The following is a 26,044-nucleotide window of genomic DNA, read 5'->3' as shown; positions in this document are numbered from 1 at the left end:
TCCTGAGTGCCATATACATAAATGACTAGGTAAATGTTGTTTGGAACTGCAAGAAACTGAAAAAACATAGTGAAGCTTTGGTTTGAAACTGAAGAGCAGTGAAATGCTAATAAGTCACATTTATTTAAGTCACAGTGACATTTATGATTTTTATCAGGTGATCTGTTTCTTAGGACAAGTTAATTGAATTTTTATTAAATTCAATGCTTTAACAATCAAAAAGCTCTAAGAACATGTAAAGTTTTTAGAAAGCATATGCATTCTGAAAGAACACAATATTTATCATTTTTAAAACTTGAAATATTATATATCTGACAGATGTTCTACCAAGATGAACTTTTTTGGAGACAAGGATTTTATGTCTGACAACAATATTTGCCTACATTGGAAGAAAAGCTAACCATTCACACTGGCAAATGTGTACTTGTACTAACTCTTGTGCCAATTTAGCCAGTCATGTTTCAAAAAGTTATTGCACTATTTAAAGTGAAAGTCAAGAATAAAGCTAAGGACAGTATTAACTGCATTTGAACATATAAATACCATAGAGTTAGAGAATACTTACAAAACGTGCTTTTACTCTTTTAGGAAGCTCTTCATCTAGTGTATAGATTTCTTCTCTCTTCATTACTATTTGAGAACCATCTTCAAACTCAACCTAATTTATTAAAAAAAAAAAGTCTATTTAAACACAAAATCACAATTTTACTCCTGTAGGAAGTTTCTGGGAATGCCTCCAAATAAAAATGTGTGTGCAAGCAAAGATTTATACACAAATACTTTGTTAAGATAAAACAGGAAGAATGTTATTTCTTAGAAATTGAAGCACTCTCCTAAGTCAAAAATAATATCTAAGCAGAGACTTCAAAATCAACACTGACACATACACAATAAAATAAAAATCATTAGGTTAAGAATGCTAAGCAGTAACAACACAAACAAAATAATTTGTTGGACTAACATATTAAAATGTCTTCATGTCATTTTTATTTGCTTCTTTCTTTTTCTTGCTTCTAATAAATAAAAAATAATAATTTTAACATCCTGTGCTTCAAGGTTGAGGAAGACTATGTCAAAAGAAAGAAAGTATGAGTGACAACTAAGGAAATAGCAGTTAATAGAATTTTATTGAATCTGATGGAATTTCTTTAAAACGCTCTGTTCAGAAGATGAAAAGCTTTATCATGCTTAGGTTTAGATTTAATCCAACATGAACCCCGTTAGCAGAAAATGAGAAAGGAAATGTAACTAGGTGTGAGGAATGTTAAAATGCTGAGGCTTTGAAGCATTTATGCCTTTTCAGGAGCTGCTGATTTTTTTTTCATACTTCATCTAACAATTGTGACTTTCAGCTATTATCTAGGACTGCAGTTTTAGTTCCTACTGAAACTGTACTTAAAAGTTTGGCAAGAACTTAAAAGAAGTCCCATTTCACTTAATGAGACCACTTGAATGACAACAGACTTACGGTGGAAGAATAAGACTAAATGCATACATACAAAAACATTAACTTATCCAAGTATTATCATAGATAAATCATGTATCTGAACTTGTAGACAGAGTGGCTTTTGTAGGCTCAATGCCATGACTGCGTGTGTGAGATTAATTTTGAACAGCTGAAAAATCCAATAGAGCATACCCACTGTCAAAAGTCAGAGGTAGAGATCTGTGAACTATTAACTTAAGATCTTTTACAGTAGTTTATGGGGACAAATCTGGAATGCATTTAAAAACCACAGAGCACTCCACAGAGCACAACCATGTAAAGAAAACACAAAAGTCGTATTTGTTCCTCTGTTCCTGTTACTAACTTCACAGGCCAAGTCTGCCACCAGTACATTACAGGATCTTGAAGATCCTTTTGGCTGAAGCTTGTTTAATCAAATCATGGCACTTTAGGTATTTTTCACAATGATGCAGTAGCAGACTACCTGCTTCCATAATACATTTGGTAGTATGCTTTTGCATAATACCATTAGTAAGTAGTGTATTAGTAATATGTTTTTTGCATTGCTAGTGAAAGAAGTGGACAGGAAATAAATTGTGCTGTCTCCACATGATCAGAAAATGCCTTCCTGAATGGGCAATCCCTTTGTTTTTGCTAGTAGTGTAAAGTGGGAGGAAACTGCTTCATATCACAGAATTTGGCATGTTTGCAGTATGAAATATATTGAACTTCTGCAATGGTGAGCAACTGCATTTTTTTCAGCTGTATTTCAGCATACTAAACTGCAAATAAATTTGCCATACCATTAAAAGCAAACACAAGACCTCCACTAAGACTTTCAGTAGAATCATGATTCATACAAAATATAAACCACCATCTCTAAGAGCTCCAATTTAATCCTGATGGTAACTACTACATTTCAAATCCTCTATGATACCCAGCAAGTTACTGTATTTGCACTTCTGCTGCCATACTGTGTCTGTGCACCATGTTATTGTCTCCATAAGATTTTCTTTTAACAAGCCATCAAAAACTAAAGGGTTGATAGAAAACAATTAATAGTGTGAATGAGTAACTTAACCATCTCAAATGAAAATCAAAAATAAATTCTGATAACTATCATGCCAATATTTAAAATGACATCATACAGGTAGATCTCATTACCAATTTGACTCGAAATGAGCACCTTGGTACGTACATGAACATTTGGTATGTATAGCTCTGCCTGGGGATTGTGTAGGATAACCAGGTAGCAAATGTTAAACTAGATGACGTGAATTCTGGTGCATTTTGTCAAAATCTTGCATGTACAGGTATTGTTATACTCTGTGCCTCATGAACATGAGGACAATTCAAAGATTTATCCAAGTAGAATACATTTTTGTATCACACAATAAAACCTGTTTCAGAGACCCCTTTTCAGTCTCTCCTTTTGTGGTATGTGCCCTCTAAGGGAACACAAATGACTTGGCAAGAGAATCTCAAGGGTCCAGTAGCGATCTCATAACCTGCAGAACGGTGTCCTGGAGCCTGCGAGACAGGCAGTGTAGAAAGACCATAGGACACACTACTGATGTGTCTTGAAATTAGCCTTGCATCCTCCATGACTTTCTGTAATTCGTGGTCATGTTGTGGCTGTTCTGTCCTACAGACTGAAATACTTATTAAATTGCCAAAATCCTATGTAGTGTAATCTGGACTCCCTCTGATCTTTGCTATTTCCACCATTTATTAAAAAATAAATAAATAAAATTGGTTTGTTAAGGCCAGATTGCAATAGCCTCTCATCATTGTTACACTGAGGAACTGCAAACCTTACCAAACCTCCTTACGCTAATCCATTTTCCTTAAATTAAACTGATTTCAACATATTGTCAAAGAGGACTCAAATAAGGCAAAAAGTTCATTACTCCTATTTCAGTTTTCTTCAAATATTCAAGATAACAACCACATTAATCTAATCTCACAGTATTCCTTAGAAGACCAACTGTTTAGAAGATTAAATGATTTGAAGATTAATGTTACTATAGAACTATCTTTATATTTTATAAAGAACTTTCCACCTTCACAAAATAATACATCCTCTAAACATAAGAGGTAAGATTTAGAGACTAGCTCGAGGGATCAGGTGTTTGAGGACTTGAGTTTGATTGCAAGTCATTGGCAAGCTGAGAAGGTCAATGCAGCATGTCATTTAGCCTCTCTGTGCCTTAATTTATCTACAGATCTAATAGCAAATTTGCCATTTTTGTAGAGTAATGTGAGGCCCTCAGATGAAAAGAGTTACATAAGTGAAAATGATTATATAACTCTATATATATGTATAAATGAAATGTACCTAGATTCTCATTCTTCCAGAAGTGCTATTATTATTGTGATTGTTTTATTGCAGTTTCTACCATTCACTTGGGAACTTAAAGCTGCTGACTGATTTTTCTCAAAGGCAAGCACATAAAAAGAAAAAAGGAAAAAAAAAAATCGTGTCTGAAATCAGAAGTCAGCTTTTAGCCTTAAAAATTTATTAAGGCTACCATCTTCAGATTAATTTTGCCATTTTGTTTTTGCTAAAGATAAAGCACTCCTTAGACTGATTATGTGTTAATCAATTCAATACTGCCTAACACAAAAGAAAGTGGGGCTATTTACACTCTTCTTTTTACTGTCTTTCTTTCAATTTTTTTATTAAATGCCTACGGGTCATCGTAGTCGCATACTCGATCTTATCTCTTTAACTATGTAATTACCTGATATCAAATAAATAAATAACCAACCTGGAGATAAATAATCTGGAACAATAACAAATGCTATTTTTCAATCTTAATGTTTTACCTGCTAACCTTATAAAATGTAGACTACTGATTACTATTGAGTTGCATTAGGTAAACAAATTTCTTGATTTTAGAAGAACAGGTGAAATTTTACCTCCCTAGGAATGCACAGTACTGGTTAATGTTTTAGAAAGCTTTATTTACTGATTTAAATGCATTAGCAGTTACAATGTAGTCCACATTCCTGCCTTCTGCAGCGTTGCCAGTGTGGCCTGCCACTCCAATACTAGAGCCAAATGAGCAATTTGCAATAATCACATCTCAAAAATAGGTGCATGCTAATAAATACAGACACTCACCTGATACATGTGAGCTGTGTTTGTTCCCAGGTACTTTGCACCATACAGTTTTCCATCAGGCCATTTCACTTGGACAACCTCTCCCTCTGCAGGTGGGCCCAGCTTTAGGCAGTCTCTGCTCTATTTATAAAGAAGGATGGATTCTCTCATCAGTGAGTGAGCCAGTACACTTTGAAATTACCAGTAAGCTGCTTCTTACAACTTGATAATTGGAGGAGATTTATTACCATGCGTGTTTCAAGTTCTATAATCCTGCTAATGGGCTAACAGAAGATACTGTTAGCCTTTATGAAAATGAAATACTGACCAAAGAAGCACTCTCTTAACAGCTTGACGCTGCATTGGCAAGGCAACATGTGCATAAATCAGATAGCTATCAACAACTGTGATATATTTCCCCAAATTAATTTCTGTCACACACTGAAAATAAAGATCACTAAAGTGCAATTGAATATGTGCAATGATTTCTTTTACATATTCAAATAACTCATGTTTTGTTAATTGCAGCACATTTTTGCTAGATGCTAACTGCTGACTGAAACATAATGCGATGGATCAAACTATAAATGGTGAGAATATCAATGTGTTTTTTGCTTAGCTGATGGAGAAAAACTGAAAGAGCCCAATCTAAATACTTACAATGGAGAACAGGTGGAGGGTTTCTTTGGTTTGTTTGTATTGTTTTTTTTTTGTTGTTGTTGTTGTTGTTTGTTTTTTGGTTTTTTGTTTGTTTTTTTGTATAAATCATGAGGCTTTTTTTTTTTTTCCCTGGCCCATTTTTGGCCAAATTTTGTGCCTGATTTGTTGAGCATGTCAGAGCAGCACGGTTCATTCTGTTTATGACATATCCTTGTTATGATTTCTTTTGCCCCATAGGGCAAAAATAACTGATGACCCAAATGACTGATTTGCAGAGCTCATTGACTACATACCCATTACTACAACTGTGCACATCAGAAAATACATGAAGGACCAGGAAAGGACCATGCCAGGTCCTCACCAATTTCTTTTGAAATTATCTCCTCCAAAAATTCAACCACAAAAAGGCATCTATACTTTGTAGTGACTATATCAGAAGACTTGTGACATAAATTAGCACTACTTTAGTGGTATTCCGAAAGGTGTGGAAAGACCTGCTCAGTCCATGATATCAGAGCACACTGCTAAGAGATATAAAATGGGAAGACAAAAGACAAAGCCAAGGGCTCAGGTAAATGGACACAAACTTCTGCTGGATCTGGTATTATCTCAGGTTGCTATGTTACTGTTACGTTTTTAAAGTCTCAGAATAGAATAAATTCCAACAATATTATTTCTCTTATGTATTTTTGAGTTCAGCAGGCACGTCCAACCGAAGCCAACAATCATGACAACGAACCCAAAATGTGGGAGCAAAAATGCACCACAGTGATCCTTACTGGAACATTATCTTATTATAATATTACATTAGCCTAATTCAGGCCTTATAAGTTATTTTTAATCATACATATCATATCCATTAAATTGATTCAGCCCATGAGAAATGCAGAGAAAAGCTTGGCTTTCATAGAAGCACACTTTCCTGCAAAACAGATGACAATGCTGTCTCTGTCATCTCTCAGGATTTATGCCAGGAGTACAGCTCTTAAATACACCATGCGTGTTTGCTTGGCAAATGCTGCTGTGACAGACCCAGAGATGTATCCTTTCAACTTCACCATATATCCAATGGGTCCACCTGTTTCTGGCGTAGCAGGTGGCATTACTGTGCTACCCTTCCCAGTATTTCCAGGGGACAGGCAGAGAAGGTAGTTTCTCTCCTCAGTGATGACTATGAAAATGCTCATTGACATTATTATATTTCTTCCTTATCTATTGCTAAAGCCCACAAAGATAAGAAAAAGTCTTGGCAAAGTGTCATGAACCAAACTCCTAAAATACATAATGGAACACATAAAATTTCCAAAACCAAACAATCTATCATCAATGTCAAGCCAAACATTAATTTTGCAAGAACAAAAGCCCATCATAAATCACGCCCCTGTCCATCTTGAACAGGAAGAAGTCACATAGCTTCTGTAGGACAACTAGTGAAATTACTCAGAGAGAAAATCAGAGTTCTCATGCAAATAACTAAAGGGAGCTGTAATTAGGACAAATACTCATTCTTCACGTATAACCACAGTACTTTAGTCTATGGAACAACGTTTGGGAAATCCATACTAAACCAGTTGTGTTGATTACTGCTGTATTACATGAACTTTCTGTAGATTTTATCTTTTTACTGCAAAAATAATTTTCACCATTTTCTTCTTGGGCATGATTAGACCCATTTGTTAGGCTGCCAGAACTACCAAAATGCAACCTCACTCTTCTTGGTTGAGTAATGAAAAGATGGACATCAGGATGTGGCAATCCCTTAACACTCCAATAGACCAGTTGTAAAAAGCATAGTGTTGGCTACAGGAGAGCCCAGAACTGGACACAGAGCTTCAGACATGGTCTCACCCATTCTAAGTTTACAGACATTAAAAGAATTTCATTATGAGCAAAAACATGTAGAGAGCATTTTTAAAACTTTTTTTTCTTTAACAGACTGAATTTTCTGGATTTAGAAACATTCATTTTGGAGTTCATTATAGGCATTGAACTAGAACAGCAAGCAATCCATTAGTAATAAGGGTTGGGAAAATATATTGAAATACTGTTTTTTGCCTTCTAAGACAAAAAGTTCTGTCTCTGAGAAATCCTTGTGTACACCACTACAGACAGAGGAGAGATATTTTTTCCTACATTCTTTTTTCTTCTGATATCCCTTTGTTTTTAGTACTGTGATTGAACAATATTTTGCTTCATTAAAGCTGGACAGAATATCTGCAAGTACCAAATCCAGCTGTTGTGCCAGGGTGGTGATGTCTGACACTAACTGCATAGAAGAATAGGAACAATTATAGGACTTATTTAAGAAAAAAAAAAAAGGGGGAGAGGGGTCTTCACCTGGAATATGCATTTAAGTTCAGGAACTGAGAAATGTTGCAAGATACCCATAATCTGATGCAGCCACTGAAACCTGAATAACATATCTTACTTTTTAAAAAGAGTTGAAAAAATACATTCAAATGCTTTCCAAAATCAAGGCTAGAAAATATAGATATTATGATCTAAAATGAACTTAAGAACTACTGACTTCTCCAAAGCTGTCAGATGAAGATGTTCCTTGGATAGCTACAACTTTATTGACAATGTTTTTCTTGGCAATTATGATATGAATTCAGCTATTTCAAATTCATTGCTGATTTAGGAAATAATACAAATCTAAGAGACTTTGATTTCTTCTAGGTTAATTCAAAGCAGCCACACTGAAAACAAGCATACTTAGTGAATTCAGAGGAAACATAAAAACCTGTGGTGTGATCCTGAAGACAGCGGGGCTAAATTTCAGTGCTCCTGAGCAAGTCATCTGCTACAGGTGTGGCTCGTATCTTTAGGCACTGGCTTAAAGAAGCTTGCAAGTTAAATTGATAGTAGAAAGGATGCTGTACTTTTTCGTGTAAAGATTGTAGTAGGAAGTGATGAAATTACTCTCTGACTCCAGATATGAGCCAAAGTTAATTTACAGAGTCTCTGGTCTGACAGAAAGCTAGGCAGAGAAAAAATCTTAGAAAGGGAAATATTGGCATAGCTGAGGTAAAATATTTTAGTATTTAATAAGGAAAAAAGATTTTAGTTTGACTTTTTTCCCCACAGTGAGAATGGCAGAAGTTGAACATAAAGACCTGAAGACCACAACACATCCTTTAATAACACTTTATATTTTTTCTTTTCAGAAAGAAGAAGCTCTCAAAAATACTTCTGAATATTCCAAATTCCTTCTGAATCTAGCATCAAGAGAAGTTTTTTTCAATAGCTTGTACAACATTCTGCAACAGTCAGCTTATAACAAGTTTGGAATTTCAGGAGCTTAACTGGAAGCATATTCAGAAAAGTGTTGCCAGCAGGTCAAGGGAGGTGATCCTACCCCTCCACTCAGTCCTGGTGAGGCTACACCTCGAGTATTGTGTCCAGTTCTGGGCTCCCCAGTGCAAGAGGGACATGAATCAAGTCCAGAGGAGGGCTACAAAGATGATCAGAGGACTGGAGTACAAGGACTGGCTGAGAGAGCTGGGCCTGTTTAGCCTGGAAAAGAGAAGACTGAGGGGAAACCTCATCAGTGCATATAATTTGAAAGGAGAGTGTCAAGAGGATGGAGCCAGTCTCTTTTCAGTTGTGCCCAGTGACAGGACAAGAGGCAATGGGCACAAACTGAAGCACAGGAGGTTCTGGCTGAATATGAGAGGGCACTTCTTTACTGTGAGGGTGACAGAGCTCTGACATAGGTTGCCCTGAATGGCTGTGGAGTCTCTTTTTCTGGAGGTATTCAAAACTGGAGGTATTCAAAACCCACCTGGATGCCATCCTGTACAATGTGCTCTAGGTGATCCTGCTCGGCAGGGGGGTTGGACTAGATGATCTTCAGAGGTCCCTTCCAACCTCGGCCATTCTGTGTGATTCTGTGATTCATATCTTTCCAAATCTGATTCAGTCTCTGGTGAATATGGCATTTGATTGGTGAAGAAAGAAGTCAATTAACTCCTTTAACTTAAAGCAGTAAGATCATGGCCAAAAAGGTAAATATTGTATTTAAAATCAAAGCAATAGCATTGGTCATTATATCTCAAGAATTTGTTTGAAAAGAGAAAAATGCTATATGGCATAATTTAGAGGTGGTATAAGCCCATCAGTTGTCTAATGTTTTAAATTGTTGCTGGAAAACAATCACAGCAAAAATGATAAATTGCCAAATACAAATATTTGTTTGTTTAAATCAGGGGGCAACTTCATGAAATCACGTAGCTCTTGTTAATTTTTTGACAATGTGATCCTGCCCTGATTCAAGAGAAGATACAATGATAAAGGTCTCTGATTTGATCCTCCAACTGATTACTACGAAGGGCTACTAAGATGGTGAAGGACTAGAGAAGAAGACATGGTGGCTGAGGTCACTTGGCCTGTTCAGCCTGGAGAAGAGGAGGCTGAGGGGAGACCTCATCACAGTCTGCAGTTCACTCACAAAGGGGAGCGGAGGAGCAGGCGCCAATCTATTCTCTTTAGTCACCAGTGATAGGACCACGGGAATGGAGTCAAGCTGTGACAGAGGAGGTTCAGGCTAAATGTCAGGAAGAGATCCTTCACTGAGAGGATGGTCGCTCACTGGAACAGGCTCCCCAGGGATGTAGTCATAGCACCAAGCCTGTCAGAGTTTAAGAAGCATTTGGACTGTGCACTTAGTCATATGGTCTGAATTTTTGGGTAGACGCGTGGTGTCAGGAGTAGAACTCGATGATCCTTGTGGGTCCCTTCCAACTCCAGATATTCTATGATTACCTCCATTAGTATGTCTTGTTTTAAGAGCTGTATATTGCCTCCCACTCATCCTTTCACATGCGCATTCTGTGGAATTTCTATCAGGACAAAGGAATTAAATTTCCATCTTGATAGGATCACAACATTTTCTGAGGGAGATTACTAAACCCAGTTCTTGCAGCTGTGCTTCTACAGTGAGCTTAGTAGGGAAGAGGAAATGAAACATCACAATGTAAAACACATTTCTAATCAGTAAGTGACAACATGAAGACCTTCTTCTACATCTGATGAATATGACTGGAGACCAGTTTTCCCTGAGCATAGCCCTAAGATATTCAGATATACATAACTATAAACCGAAGATTAACATTTTCAGTATATACAAAAATAAGACCAAAAGTTTGGAAGATATTGAAAAAAATCAATTTTATACAGTATAAAGTGGGAATATTATCTGCAAGAAATTCACAGTTTACTCATACTCACCACCATCCTATCTGAATAAGCTTAAATTGTTTCCTTATAGCTGCACTGTTTGACAAACCTGAAGTTTATATTCAAGAACTAGCATAATTTATTGTATTTTGTTAAATATCTCCTTTCACATGCAGAGTGGCCTCTTCCTGTTCAAAACTGTTTAATTCTTCTGGAACTTCCTGAAACCTTCTAAAGTCTACCATACACACAAATTTCTTCTAGGCATTTCCCAGGAGTTTTTCCTACAAAATCCACAATGTGGAGCATCAAACTTTAATCAAGAATTAACCAAGAGAGCAAACATAATCAGGTGGACACCTCTTTATTTTGAAAAGTATTATCCAAGCCACCCCTATCACATGAACTTGAGCAACTCCAATTTTATTTTCCTCAACACTAATAGAATTGCTTATCTGTTTAACTGGCAGGCACAGTGCTGAGCTCTGTTATTTTTCAAATCCCTATGCTTTAGACTGTATTCTAAATGAATATCTGTTCAAATTGTGTTCTAATTATAGCATTTTTCTCGATGTCACTTACCAAAAATTTTTCCAACTCCTTGACATTCCTGAGTTTTGCTTGCTGATTTGCATTGTTTCCAAAATAAAGCACGAAATGCTTCTCTGTTTATTCAAATTCTAGTCAAATAATATTGGCAGTAAAACAGATATAAACCACACAGGGCTACAGTGGGTCCATGTGGCTCTTGCAACAGGTTTTGTGAGCTAGCATGTACTTCTAATACTGCTTTTGCTGTATGACTCTGTAATGCAGCAGAAGAATGACATATACATAAATTGTGTAAATAATTTTGATTACTGGTAAGGAAATAGTATAGAAATTTTTAAAATATAGACAGAATCTGGCTGGCATTATTTATTAGGATGGCATCTGTTTAAAGACAGCTTAAATATTAGCTCAAAGCTTGACAATGCAAAATATTTGTACCAATTAGTTTAGCTAAATACATTTTTGTCCTTTGAAGTTACTCATTATTTCTATACCAGAAGACATCAAAAGCCTCTAGGAGCACATCCTCCAATCAATCAACTGTGCTCTTGCATGAAGCCTGCATAAGAGTCCATTTTGTTGTGCTGCTGCCTTCTCTATCAGAGTGCTCTTGAATCTCACTATGCAGTTGACATGGAACTTGGGGAAAAGGAATGGCCAAAGGCGGAGGTAAGCAGCAGCCTGGCTTCAGCTCCTACTGTGCTTGGTGATACATATCCTTTATGTATTGTTCTGTACCTTACTCATAGGGGCCATAGTACAATATTCTAATCCTCCTCCTGGCAAACTGAAAGCAGATAATCTAGCCCTGAGGTTTTGAATATAAAAGAGAAACCAGATACAAAAAGAGATGAATTATAGCGAAATCAGACTGTAATTGCAATAAGCCTGGTCTTCCTATTCTATTTCCATTTTATTTTTCATACTATCACTTATGTTGTATTTGTAAATTCATACATGCGGTTAAAATCAAACTGTGAAATGGCCCAGACCTTAATATCAGCCTATCTAACCACCATTTGCATGGAGCAAGCCAAGATACTCATAACTCATTTGAGCTTTTACATGAAAAATTCCATGGTTTCTGAAAAATACCTTAAAATGTATCCACATTTTCCAAAACACAATAACCAACACCTCTGTTTTCTTTTTCTGGAGGGACTGAAATTCATTTCATAGCAAAACAAAAAAATTTTAGAAACCTCAATGGAAGCAGTTACTTCTGACAACACATATAAAGCACACTTACTACATTTGATTTTGACTGATAATACTTCAAATGGACTTTTATATTACGGGATTACAACATGAAACAAGCATGAACAACCTTGGCCTACATATTGCACTACTGCACAGAAATCATCCATTCACAGACCGTAGTTGAACTGCATTTCTAAATTTTTGCCCTTTCAAATTAGGAACTGAACTGAATTTACTAACATAATTCATTGCTACTAAGATATCTACAATGAGGCAGTGCTCTCTGAACTAATGGAACCCAGATGAATATTGTTTGAACAGGAAGGAGTGAAGAAGAACTGAACATGTGGTGAACAAGCTGTCATGAAGAGTTAGCTCTGCTGTGCAAAACCAAGATAGAACAGGGCTTTCCACGGAGCAGGAAAGGTGCCTCCCCTGTACCCTCTGAACAGTCCTGATGATGGAGCTGAAATGTCCCCAAGGCCATTCTGCAAAAGCGCTTGATGCAAGTTGTCTCCTCTGCTTATGTTACTTCAGCTGACATTAACTTTCAAATTTAGTGCTTGTGGTTAAGCTCTCACAGTCATGCTTACCAGTAATTATTTCACAAGGAGCACGACCAATGTGATTACAACTAACACCTCTGATTTAGAAAAGCTTGTCATACAAATAACATACCATAGCTGAAAACTGCGAGTTTATCTATCAACACTGTTAAAGTGGACGTGAAGTAAAAATTGTAGAAACTCTTTGAAATCAGCTGCTGATGTCAAGAGACTGTTAAACTGTGTTTTTCTTTGGGAAACTGTTAGTATACAGGACTTACGCAAATTTTTAGAAACACAAAATTAGATTTCATATGTTCCACGAGAATTTGAATGGAAAAGAGAGTGGTAGCTAATTTGCCACAGTCAGAATTTTATCTAAACAGGAACAGCGATTTACACAGTGCATTAGCATTTGAAAGCGCAGGCCTGATTCCCAGGAGTACAATTCTGTTTTTGAATTGGTATAAATTCAATGAAATCACCAGATTAACAGAATAGTTACTGTAATTCAACAAATTTAACACTGGATCACAGACTGCATAGTATAAAAATACTTTGAACTTATGTACAATATTTTATCCTTAAGATGTACTGGTTCTTCCCTTACAAAGTGAATGTATTTTTTCACTGGGGAAAAGGGAAAATAGAAGTCAAATTGAATCATGCATTCCTGAATAAATCAAAAAAAAAATTTACTTTCTATTTAGCTTAGAAAATTACTATTTCAACCATTATATGGTCTTTCAGCAATGTATTAACACAAAAACATGCATAATGCTAACTGAGAGATGCAGAACTGCCCATAAGACCACAATTCTAACTCACTTTGCAGAACACTACTAAGGATGTCCAGGCTGCTTCTGAGCATCACAAAAAGGTTCAGAGATCACTAATAAGCCTTAATGTGGGGTATGAAATGCTCTTATGAGACAAAATTTACTGTAAGTGGTGGGAAGGTAAAGTGGGCAAGGACACCAGAGCATCTGATTCACTGTGGTTGACTGAAGTATTAGGCCTCCTCAGTAAAGTGGAGAACTCTTGCCCAGTTAAATGAGACTGAATCCTACCACACCCACCTCCTTTCATGTCCACATTTATCACATTATCACTGAATGGTTGAGGTTGGAAGGGACCTCTGGAGGTCATCTGGTCCAACCCTTCTGCTCAAGCAGGGACACTCAGAGCAGGCTGCCCAGGGCCATGTATGTCCAGGCAGCTTTTGAAGATCTCCAAGGAGGGAGACTACACTACCTCTCTGGGCAGCCTGTGGCAGTTCACAATCAACCCTGAAGTAAAAATAAAAATAAAAGTAAAAATAAAAAATACAATAAAAATAAAAAAATAAATGTTTCCTGATGTTCAGGAGGCATCTCTTGTGTTTTAGTTTGTGTCTACCACCTCTTGTCCTAGCACTGGGCACCACCAAAAAGAGCCCAGACCTCTTTGCACCCTGAACAAGATCCCCCCCAAGCCTTCTTTTCTCCAAACTCAACAGTCACAGCTCTTGTAACCTTCCCTTACAGTAGAGAGTCTCCAGTCCCTTAATCATATTTGTGGTCTTTTGTTGGACTCTCCAGTAGATCCATGTCTCTTTCTTCCTAGGGAGCCCACAGTCAGATGCAGTGTATGAAAATCTGAAGAGTTCCTAGCAGATCTACTGCAGTCAGAGGACTGCAATGAACACTTCATATTCTGCTCCAGCTTTTCTCCCCATCCCAGTATAACACACACAGTAAGTTTGGAAATAATCTACTACCGAAATATACAGCAAATAGGGCAAATTACCAGGTATGAAAACACTATAATTCTTGGTTACCACTGAAAAAAGTTGGGAGGCAAAATAATGCTGTTCCCCCACTCCCAGCATTCCTACTTCATCTGTGGTTCCAATCTGACTCCAGAGTCTTCACTGTGCTGCACGTGCTCATCATGGGGGTGTTCATCACAGTGCTGGACATGAATGTACACTCACTTAGCAAACACAAGCATTTCATACATTTCTGTCACTCAGCTGCTTCACTGCAAAATCAGCCATTTTTTCTTAAACTGCAAAGTAATGGATTATCTTCCATTTTGTTTCTCACCCTGAACTATGAAAACATTACCTTTAACTCGTGTAAAATCTATATTGATTAGGTTCCATGAAGTATTCCATTATAAGGTGGAAAGGACATTATACACAGGAAATTGTGTAAAGATAATACTTACATTTGAGGGTTTAATTTGCTCTTAATCTATCCTATATTTATTTTTATGCTTATCTACTATGTTTCTACTCTTTCTAGTATAACAGGAAACAAGAAAAAGCAAAAAACAAAGAAAAATCACTTCTGTTCTCCACAATGGAGTAAAGTGAAAGGACCTCAGTTAAATGAATACCGGTATAGTACTGTACAACAAGTAAGGCTATTGCATATTTTAATGCTTTGCAGCTTCAAGTGTTACAAGATGGAATGAGAGCCTCCACCCTGAATACATTTCTTTTAGTTTTAAAAAAGTTTGATTTCAACTTAATAAGACCACAGTTTTGAAAACAAAAATTCATTTGTGTTAGTATTCAGAAGACACAAAAAGTGATTTGCATGTGTAAAGCACAGCATTCTGTGTATCAGCACTTGCAAATTGAGTGAATTCCACAATTTCAGAAAACAATGCTAAATTAAATTTCTCAGCTCACGTGAAATTGAAATCAGTTCTTCAAAACATATATACATTTTTAACATTTTCACATATTTTTAAATATTTTAAACAAAACAACAATGCAAAATCCTGAATATATTTTTACAAATCTATTTAACAAGGAAAAGAAACACAAATTTCCTCCTCCGAGACAATTCACACAGCTTTCAAACTTGCTTTCCAGAATTTTTCAGAAGTGTCTTTTAATGTTCACACTGGACAAATTGCTGAGTAGTAACCTCCCCTACATATCAAGTGAGTTTATAATGCTAAAAAAAAAAAAAAAAAAGTACAAGCCCAGTATGAGTACAGTACGAGTATTGCATTATTTAGCTCAAAGACTCAAAATTATCTCAGTTCAGAAATTTAAAAAAAAAGGTTGCTACACCTAATTCATTAGACCGATTTTCCCACATCATGCAACCAGTTTTGAGAACCTTTTGACTAAATTTATACCAAATACAATCTATCCTCTTGTTTCCTTCAAAAATTCATTGCTTTGTTTTCTGTTTCACATTCTCAGAAATTGCTGGTGCTGGTGATACTGAAGTGCACCCAAAGTATCTGTGGGTTGCCCAGAGAGAGCATGAATTCAAACATCCTCATTTCCTTAGCCATCGTCTACAGATTTACATGTCAGTATAATAAAATGAACAATAATCTATTATTCTCTGTCAGAAGTCTAATGGATCCTTCACAGATACAAGGAAGCAAGTGTGCACTACTATTTAAGGTTTTGATTTGAACAGGTAGACAAGCAGAAAACAGTTGTCAGAAGAGGTAACGAGAAGAAGGCATGCAGAAAAGAAACTGCTTGAAACCAGTCAGGAGTTTAGTCATTTATAATGCCAGACAAGGCTGATAGGCAAATTACACAACTCTGATTTGCAGGACAGATTGTCAAAGAACTGCATCCTTACAAGATGACCAGTGCCAAAAACAAGTCCTCAATTTTCATATCTAGTTGGATATTGAAGTATTTTTGAGACTTATGTGATAGCCTACTATTTCCAAAGGTCCATTGTTCAAGCAGTATGTTTTTTCAAAAGCAGTAGCCACACGTATTAACACATACAGAAATTGAGAAGCTGATTAAGTGTCCAGTCAATCAGTCCACACTCCTATAGACATAACATTTAGCTCTGACTCTGGACATCTGATCATAAGTATCTTCCTCATTGTTATTTCCTTTCAAAAGCCTCATTTTCCAACAACTTTAGAAATGAATGAAAAAAAACAAACAAACAAACAAAAAAAAACTGTTCTGAACTATTCCAGCCCTTATTGCCAGTGAAAGGCACTAGTCACATACAGATAAAGTTACTAGGGAGAAATTCTTGTAAAGAAGTAAGATTTTGTTCTTGAAGCTATATCCCAAGCACTGACACTCAAGGGCCCCCAAAGCACTACCTTTTCTTCCCTGCAGTTGCAAAAAGTCCCACCTACATAGTGGTACATTGCAGTTTTAAATTGATGTTCCCTTCAGTCCGCCCGTGGAGGAAATAATTTTTGAAGAACTGCCCAGATAAATCCCATTGGTTCTATATGTCAAAGGGTGATGAAGTAAATTTTTTCTGTCTCTCAACAGTCTTACAATAATATCCTTGGGACAATCTGTATTCAGCCTTACTCTTACACCTATACAATGCAATTAGTTCACCTTGTCTTGGGCAACTTCCAGCTTCAAACTACGCAGCTTCAAACCCCTGGCAGACATCTAGGCTAGCAAGGATCATTCAGAATCTCAGTGAGTTCCTAATCAGCAAGAAAGGAAAGATCATTGGCAAGCCTATGCACACAGTATATGTATACATTGGAGTGTGGGTCATGAGTTGTTAAAGTTTTCATTTCATAACTTTGCAAGGGTGTAAAGTGAGCATTTGTTGGCAGGGACTGAGCTAGAGGACTGCAAAGAAAGTCTCTGATTGAGAAAAGGTTTATTTTTTAAACAGCTTCTCAAATTATATTGCTATTATACTGGAAGGTTTTTCTTCAAATACTAGTAACTAAAATGTGCTCCATTTTATTATAAAGAGAGCAGAAAATAATAATTTTTGGCTGTGTGAAATTTAGGTGCACATTGTAAGAAGTTGTAGCTTTCTTGATAATTTCAATGATGTACTTTAGCTGTCAGATTTCTAAATAGCCCTGTTCCTCCCTTGTCTGACAGTGGTGAATTTAAAGTATTGATAGACACAGAAGGAGCTTAATCTCCACTGTCCTCTTCATGCTGAAGGCTCTCTTGGTTCCACTCCCAAAAAAAGGTACTTACATTAGTATCAGCATAATACTGTTAAGGATTCCAGGTGTCACTGTGGGTATGTTAAGAAACAATGACAGACAAAATAGCAAGGTGTTGGACGGATCAGTTTGATACATGCAAAAATTTCTTGTTCCTGCTGCTTGTTCCCACTCCAGTTTAAGCGGTGTCTTAAACTACATTTCTACTAATTTTATAGTATGCCCTTTAATGCCAAATGCCCAAATGCCTTTTAATAGTCATCTTACTTCCTCATCTCTTATGATGCTCTTGCTTGTAAGGGATGTTTACAGCCGCATTCTGTAACTACAATAGCATTTACGATGGTATTCAATATATTGCTTTTAATCAGTAAAGTCCACTTCAGGTTGTGGGCATAACAATCCACAGGTGAGCTTCAACATCTGAAAGAAGAATCCCTAAATTTATACCCCTGATGGCAAGCTAAAACACAATGTAGGGTATGTCATGGCAGCGTGAGTAAATGCCCTCATTTTTGTTTACCTACTTTGCTTGACAGCCACAAGGTGAAACCATGACAGCAAACAATTTTGTGTAAACTGGCTATGGTTGAACCAGGGAAGGGCAAGTGGCCTGAAACAACATCTATCATTTCAGGAGAGGTGTGCCACCTCTCCTTTAGTCAGACCTCCCCACACACTCACATTTAGCAAAGCATGTTGACTCTGCAATCTTTTTTCTTCCTTGACATAAATACAAATTGTTGAGACCTTTCTTCTTCCAACCAGGTATGCTGCAAGGCCTCCCTCTTTAGCTGAGATGTGAGTAACGTAATGTGGGAAGAACTGCATCCTTAGCTCTAATTCCAAGTTACATATATACATGTATGTATATACATGTACATTTAATTATATTTGCTGGTAGGCATTGTTGGCAGCCACAATATACAGAGAAACAAAAAAAACTCCCAGCTAAATAAATCTGACTGAGGATATTCATTTCGAGCAAACTGCCTAGCTGTACCACTGAAGACATGTCCATCAGGTATTAAAAAAAAACACAACTGTGAGAAGCTCTCCCTAACTGAGCAGGCCAAAGACTTGAGACATTTCCTGACGCAGAATCTTACAGATTGCAAGATTCTAACTGACATCTGTCCTGTTGAGTGAGACAGAACTCCTCCTCGTATTGAGCTAGGGGCTGTGTGACAAGCTATAGTGCATTAATCCTTCAAGAAGGAGCAAGTGGCGTGCTAGTTGTTCGGTGGAAGTTACTCAGGGCTGCAGCATATGCACTCCCCACTTGTGTGTTTGCATGGTTAAGGTAACCACTAAAGCTGTCATCTCACCTCCTTTAAAATATCACATACTATCCCCCTCATTGCAGTCTTTCTGTAACTTGCAGAGGAAGTTGTCCTGCTGTTTTGTTCAGAAAAAAATGTACCCATACACTTCTTTGCACCCTCTCCCACCCACTGGGTAGAGGGAAAGCTGACTGCTTAGCACATCAAAAAGCTATCTAATGGGTTTAAACACTGTAATTGAAGAGTGATTACTCTGAGAAATTCTGACAAGGTAGAAATCAAGTAAAGTACCCAAGCAATAACTTGAAATAAAAAGAACCTATATAGCTGCACCTATATATCTAACACCTACAGCTAACAAATCCTGATCTATTTAGCAAATGTGAACATAAACCATGAAAAGTACATATGAGAAGAGAACAATGTATACCCTGTTTAGGTAGTTACTGAATACTTACATTCAAACAGTTTAAAGAAGCTTCGAGACTGAAATTTCCCTGCTCCCTGTTTTCCTCCTTAAAAATAAATCACTGTGTCTGAACGTTGGAACTGTGGCCTATTGTGAGCTGAGCTGAAATTATGTAGTGGATTCAGCGTATAGTGGAAAAGCAGAAAGCTGCTGCTATCTTTGTGAGCTAGTTGAAAAGTGAAAACAGATTAGAAAAATAAGTTCTTCAATAGGCAGCAACATTGCTTTCACACCAGATTTGATGAATAAGTCCTCCCAGCAGCACTAACACCAGATACGCACATTGCATGGATTAGCAAGTTTTAGTCCAGGCAGAAGAAAAAACATTTTTTTTTTCCTTTCCAGTAACTGCTGCAGGTATATTATCTAATGAAAACACAAGAAGATTTCTCTAAGGAACGTGAAATTCGTTTGCTGTATCCATCAAACAATTATATGTTGTTCATCCACTATCTGAGAAGCACTGAGGCATATCCAGACCTGATTACATTTAGTCTTAGCTCTGGATCAGACTACCCCACTAGGGTGGCAAGCAGTTTCTCATCCCTGCCATACCAGAACCTTGATGCAGGCATACACAAAAGAAGGGTTTCTAATAACAATATAGCCACATTTGCTTAAATCTTACTCAACCTAAATCAAAATGCCTTTGATCATTAATAGAGCCTTTCAGACTGTTTCAAATTAAAGGATAGATTTTCAAAGACATGTAACAGGGATTTGCCGACTGTTTTCTATTAACACCAGTGGGAGGTAAACAGCTCAATCCCCATATACCGCTCTGAAATGTACCCTTTCAAATGCTGTATTTTCAAAAGGCATCAGACTTTTCAACAACTAGGAAGCTTCTAAGAACAACAGTATACTTTTCACTGATGATATCTGTCTGCTAAAGCTACTTCCAGGAAAACATTAGGGTTTCAGAAAACAGAACAGCTCGAAGACATTTTTACAGAAAAAGAATAGAGAATGCTCTTAGGGGTTGTGCCCCTGGAGCATATATTAATAAAGTATATATTCTTATGTGTATGCCAGACTCTCCCCTTCTGCATACAGCGCAGGCCATGGGGCTAAGTGAAAACTGGTCCTGAAACACACAGCACTTCTGCATGCCAGTGCTCCCTGGAGGCTCTAACTTCTAGAGATAATTAGCAGGAGGTACACCAAAAAATCAGCTCAGCACAAAGTACCCTCAGAGGAGCATGAAGGTTAAAAAAGATTAGTCATGTTGTGACACAAACATCATGCAACATCTGATGAACAGAACAAAGGTTACGGTCTGATCTCTTCATTCTAAATATGGAGGGAAACAGAACGCTTCCTCAATTGTCTGCAAATTCTGTTCATATATACTAAGTGCACAGTGTGGTCCGTAACAGTTCTGAAAAACATGGTAGTTTCTGTAAGTGCATAAGGGAAATCAAAATCTTGATTGCTTTTTGGGAATGCAATAAATTACACATTCTCCTCCCCAATGATTTTTATCATTAATAATGTAATCTCACAAACTAAACACCAGAAGGTGTAAACAAGTTTTTATAACATATTCATGAGAGCTATTCTTCCCATTGTATTAGGATTTTTCTATTCAATAAGGAATTTTTACAAGTTATCTCTGAGAGACAGATAAGGATACATGGAACTCCCTCTCTCATATCCTTTATTAAATACATATTTCTTATTTAATTAAAAGGCTTTGTAAGATTACTTCTGACACATTTGGTCAAATGGCAAAGACTAATTAGAACAACCACTGTTTCAAAGCCCATTAGAAAATAATCGATCTCAGCAGCAAAAGTAACAAACATTAACCAAATATTAAGACATTACCTCTTCAAGGTCATAGTTCAAGATGTTCCAACTCTCTAATTTTCAGAAACAGAAATAAAAAGTGAAACTACCTAACACCCCTCCCCAACCCCCTCAAAACAAAAAGATAAAAAAGGGAACAGGTATCTGAGAAAGTACTTACCACGATGTCTTCAGGAAAAGTATCTCGACTGAAAGAGCCGTCATCAAACATAACTTCATAGAAAAGCTGAGATGTCACTCCTATGACTCTGCAGCTATAGTATCGTGTATTTCTGTGTTTCGTTATGACTGTCTGCCCAACTGTAATGGCCTTCTCACATGCTTTAGTTCTCTTGAAAAAATGAAAAAACGGAAAGAAAATTTTTAAAATACCAGTTGACTCATCAGAATTGTATCTATGTTAAAGCAGAATTGATAACAATTCACTGCTCAGTAGAAAATCTTCAAACACAAAACTGTTCCTCACAGTCATAATCACACAAATTTGTTTTACACTCAAAGTTTTTGCATTTTATGAGAAAACAAACAGCATCTCAAGAATAAGAAATTACAGCACTCAAAAATATTTTTGCATTTGATGCCTTCAAACCATTTGACAGTGGAGCAAGAACACCTAAGCAATTAACAATATAAGTAATTTTTTTTTGTAGTGTTTGAGGAGAGCACGTGGTGAACTTAGACGATGGTTTTGTAATGTTTTAAAAGGTGGGGTTTTCAAGTACTGGATTTTGATATGTTTTTTCATAATTTGTATTTTGCTGTCTGGGATGACATAATTTAATGCATATCCGGTTCTTGTCAGAGCTGTCTACAGCAGTGTATCTGAGTACGTTCTTAGCTAAGGCTGTGCTAAACATTTGCTTTAAGACTTCAGACAGCATTCATTCATTCTTCATCACTTACTTATCTACTATATTAGTAGCAATATTTTTTTTTCACTTTGCATTCTATACAACTAGTTATGTCAATCAGAATTGTACCAGGGTTGTTAAACTATGCAAAAATTCTACATCAATAACTGCTTAACAGTTTCTATGAAAAAAAAAAAAAAAAAAAAAAAGAATAGAACTTTCTAAGTCAGCAAATGCTCAGAAGCTCACATGATGCTGACAGCTGTTCCACATCAACACCCACCTAATGTATACCCATGAACTTCCCACTTCAAAGGCAACCTTCTTCACCAGGAAAAATAAAATCAAGAGCTTCTTATTCTAAGAAGACTTTACCAGATAATTTTTTACTTTAGTCTATTCACTTATTTGAAAAACAAAACAAAACAACAACAAAACCAAACAGAACTGGAGAGTATTAACTGAATTACTTCCATGAGATAACAGAAAGCGGAAGTTTGAGATTACACCACAGAATTCCAAGAAGAAATACCCCTATTACAAGGTTTAAATGTTTCTGAAGTCTGAAAATTGAACTTTTCTGAGAAGGTGAATAAGCATAACATAATATTTTAATAGACAATACAGTCATTTAATGATAAAATTTTCAGAGAAGAAATGTCGTAGTTCATTACAAAAATAAAGGATGAAACAGAAATGCATCCTAGTTCAAGGAGAAGATTATTTCTAGTATGTTGTCTTGATAGGATTCTTGATTTATTTTCCAGAAAAAATATTGACAAGCACACCCTACAATTGATTGCATGTCCCAGAGGACATTTCCTGTTAGAAAATCCTAAGAATTTAATGATGTTAAGAATGTCAGTTTTGATCAGAATGGACAGCTTTTACGTAACGGAGTCTATCAGATTAAAGAAACAGCTGTGGTAGTTACCAGATTATTGAGAAAGCTGTAGTTTAAAAAGCATGATTTTTTTTAGCAGTACCTATGCTAAGGATGAACTAAGATAGCAGCAGAAATACAGAAAACAACCAGATACAATGGAAAAAAGGTTAACCTCTCCTTCTGCATGTGAAAATGACTTTTCCCTGCATGTTCTGTATGTCAGGACACAAAAATCTTGTTAAATAATACACATAAACTATATGTATATAAAATCATAATAAATAGCTATCCTGAAATAGGCACCTAATGCATATCTATCTAGAAATGTCATCTGACTACAGTATTTAATGGAAGATCTTTACAATTTCTTTCTAAATATAATAAAGATTTGTTTGACAAAGATAAATAATTTCATCATTTTAAGCTTGTTCCTCTGAACTGCAATTTGGGCATTGAAACGGTGCATGACATTTCAAAAAAAAAAAAAGCTAATTCATGATTTTTGAGTAATATTTCCTTCGTATGTCATGTTTTTAGACTTTTGAAAATATTAAGAGGCTGGCAGTAGTTAGCAGACAATATCAAGGAACGACCACTGCATTCTCATAGTTCAATGGAAAAAGGATCTCCAGTTTCCACTTGACAGCATCCCTTCATACACTGTATACCACAAAGGTACAAACTGGCCAATAATAGTACAAAATGATTTAAAACAGCTCAAAAACATGTAACAGCGGATTTTTTGTAATTCCTACCCCAATTGCCCTTTCTAAAGACTTTCTAAATGCAAGTAACTGGGCCTGCCTAGTTGATACTTCTGATCACACTTTTGAAATAAAATATCACCCACGGGTATGTTTGCTTCCAGCTGACTTTCTCTGACCCTAAGTATTGTTTTTGCTAATCATTACGGATTCTTAGGTGTTTTTTTTTTTTCCCATTAGTATTGTTGCATATAACTTCTTTTTCTCATTTTCTTGAGAATAAGGGAGTTTTAATCAAAACAAATCCATCTGGTGCACCCATTCTCAATTGTAGTTCTGGCAATTTGATGATAAAAAGATGTGAGTTTTGTATTTCATGCCCAGAAATGAACACAGTCAAAGAGGAAAAATCGAAAAAAAACACATGACCTACTATCCGTAGGTAGCTAATCACAGAGCCTTACTTGCATACTACACTACAATTCACACAAACAAAATAATACAGAGTGCAGCAGGAATATTTAAAACCATTCTGCAGAAAACAACTTTTCTGCTAGCAAACTTACTTGTTACTTCTGAAGCTGTATCATCAACAGACATGAACCAAACTCATTTTCATAGAAAATACATGAACAACAATATATGAATAACAACCATGCAAAGTGTACTGGTGTCACATGTTCACTTTTTTTGGAAAGCAAAAATCTTTAAAATGCATAACATTTCTGGAGGAGTTTTAAATGGGGACACAAAATTTGTTTGCCTTTTTATGAACCACCAGCAGACTGAAATTCAGACAGACTCTTGAAAGAAAGACATACATTATATAGATATTACCTGTGTTTCTTTCACTTTTCATGGAAAGGGAGATAAAATACATGTTCAAATAAACAGTTTGCAACTTGAGAATTCCAGACTTGACTAACTTATCAAGTTATTTCCTTAATAAGACCGCATGAATTTCTTCTAGTTTGCTAGGAAGCGAAATATACTTTTAAAAGCCCAAGATAAATTGCAAGAGTTCTCCCTTAACTGAGACAGTAACAGTTTGTTGGGATAAAAGATATTAAAACCTACAAGACAGTTAAAACAAATTCTTCATGTGTCTCATCTAAAATTAAAGGTTTCCTCAGCATAGGCTACAAATAAAAAGAAACAGTAATAATATGATTATTCCTGACATAACAGTGTTGCTTTGCCAGATGACAGAATGATTGTAATTGGTTATTTGTAAGACATTGTTTGGCTGTGGTACAAAGAACTTACATATACACCATGTCCTTTATCTCCTAGTATCTGGGAGTATTTGAAAGATACTGTGATCTGGGTATTTGTTATACATTTGAAGTTAACAAAACAGCGAACTCAGAGACTTGTTCTGCTGTCAAAACAAAACACTCAACAATTACTCTAATGCAAAAATACGTTAGGCATATCAAATAATATTTCTCCCAGGTAATAGCATAAGAAAAAAAAACTTCGAGATGTAATACATGTAGTTTGTTATGTACGGAAATATGATAGAGATATTATTCATGGTGTGGACTCTTTCTTCCATTTCCTCCAGAAACATGTTTTAATTCTGTAATTCTGTTTGCTTACGAATCATTAAACAAATTCCTTACCACATTTTGGTTGATCTTGTGCCTGCAACATGTAATGTAGACAACATACGGCCAGTCGTCAGGTTCCATCAGCACTCCTGCAGCATGGGCACAGGTTACATGGAAGGAGGCTGGACAGCGTCCATAAGAACACTGAATGCAGGCACCAGAGGTTTTCTTAACTCTCTGTCTGCAGAAAATACATTTCTGTAGAAGCAAAAAAAAAAAAAAAAAAAAAAAAAAATTTTAACCATACTACCACAGTTCCACTGACATCTGCATGTATCTCCAGGACTGAAAACTTATTTGTGCTTCACTGTTCACATTTTATACCTCATACCATGTGTCACAAAAGAATAAACATTTATGAACTGTATGCTAATATTGTAGTACGCTAGTGATTAGATATAATTTATATTTGTTTCTTTTTATGTAAATGTAAGGACAACCTGTTTTGATGCTAAGCTAAGAAAACTGATATATAGATAACTATATAGAAGCTTAATTTTGAATTCCAAATTCCATACGCTAATCTGAAAATTAACCTGCTCTTCCTACAGTAAGTAAATTTGAAAACCTATATATAATTCTGCACAAAGTAACAGCAAGACTTAGAAATAGAGTATTCCAACAAAAATGCAGGGCTAGATATGACTTCCAGATATCATTTAACCCAGCCCCCTATTTTGAAGTTGGACTGAATCTATACCTACACAGGCTTTGGGAGACGGGTAATCCAACATATTCATACAAAGGTTTCCGCAACATCTTCAGATAAGCTGTTACAGTGGTTACTTCTCCTCAAAGTTAGAAATGTTTTAGCT

The 26,044-nt window shown here is 36.2% G+C and overlaps 1 protein-coding gene across 5 annotated transcripts in view; it reads right to left on the bottom strand.

The window, feature by feature from the left end:
- Positions 1–26,044, bottom strand: part of KDM4C (lysine demethylase 4C) — a 287,286-nt gene that overhangs the window by 4,088 nt on the left and 257,154 nt on the right. For 3 of the 5 annotated variants that reach the window (XM_082783468.1, XM_082783470.1, XM_082783471.1), the window contains exons 19-22: positions 25,242–25,427; positions 21,336–21,506; positions 4,575–4,694; positions 566–658 (exon numbers count right to left, since the gene is read on the bottom strand). In XM_082783468.1, the coding sequence (XP_082639594.1) occupies positions 566–658; positions 4,575–4,694; positions 21,336–21,506; positions 25,242–25,427 (570 nt within the window). Of the gene's footprint in view, positions 1–565; positions 659–4,574; positions 4,695–8,924; positions 10,156–21,335; positions 21,507–25,241; positions 25,428–26,044 lie in introns of those variants that run through there. The other 2 variants (XM_082783469.1, XM_082783472.1) reach the window with 2 other exon arrangements.

The sequence above is a fragment of the Aythya marila genome (genome assembly GCF_965140915.1).
Source record: "Aythya marila genome assembly, chromosome: Z".
Classification (NCBI taxonomy): domain Eukaryota; kingdom Metazoa; phylum Chordata; class Aves; order Anseriformes; family Anatidae; genus Aythya; species Aythya marila.
The sequence above is the reverse complement of the archived record's forward strand: the minus strand, read 5'-3'. Positions and strand labels throughout refer to the sequence as shown.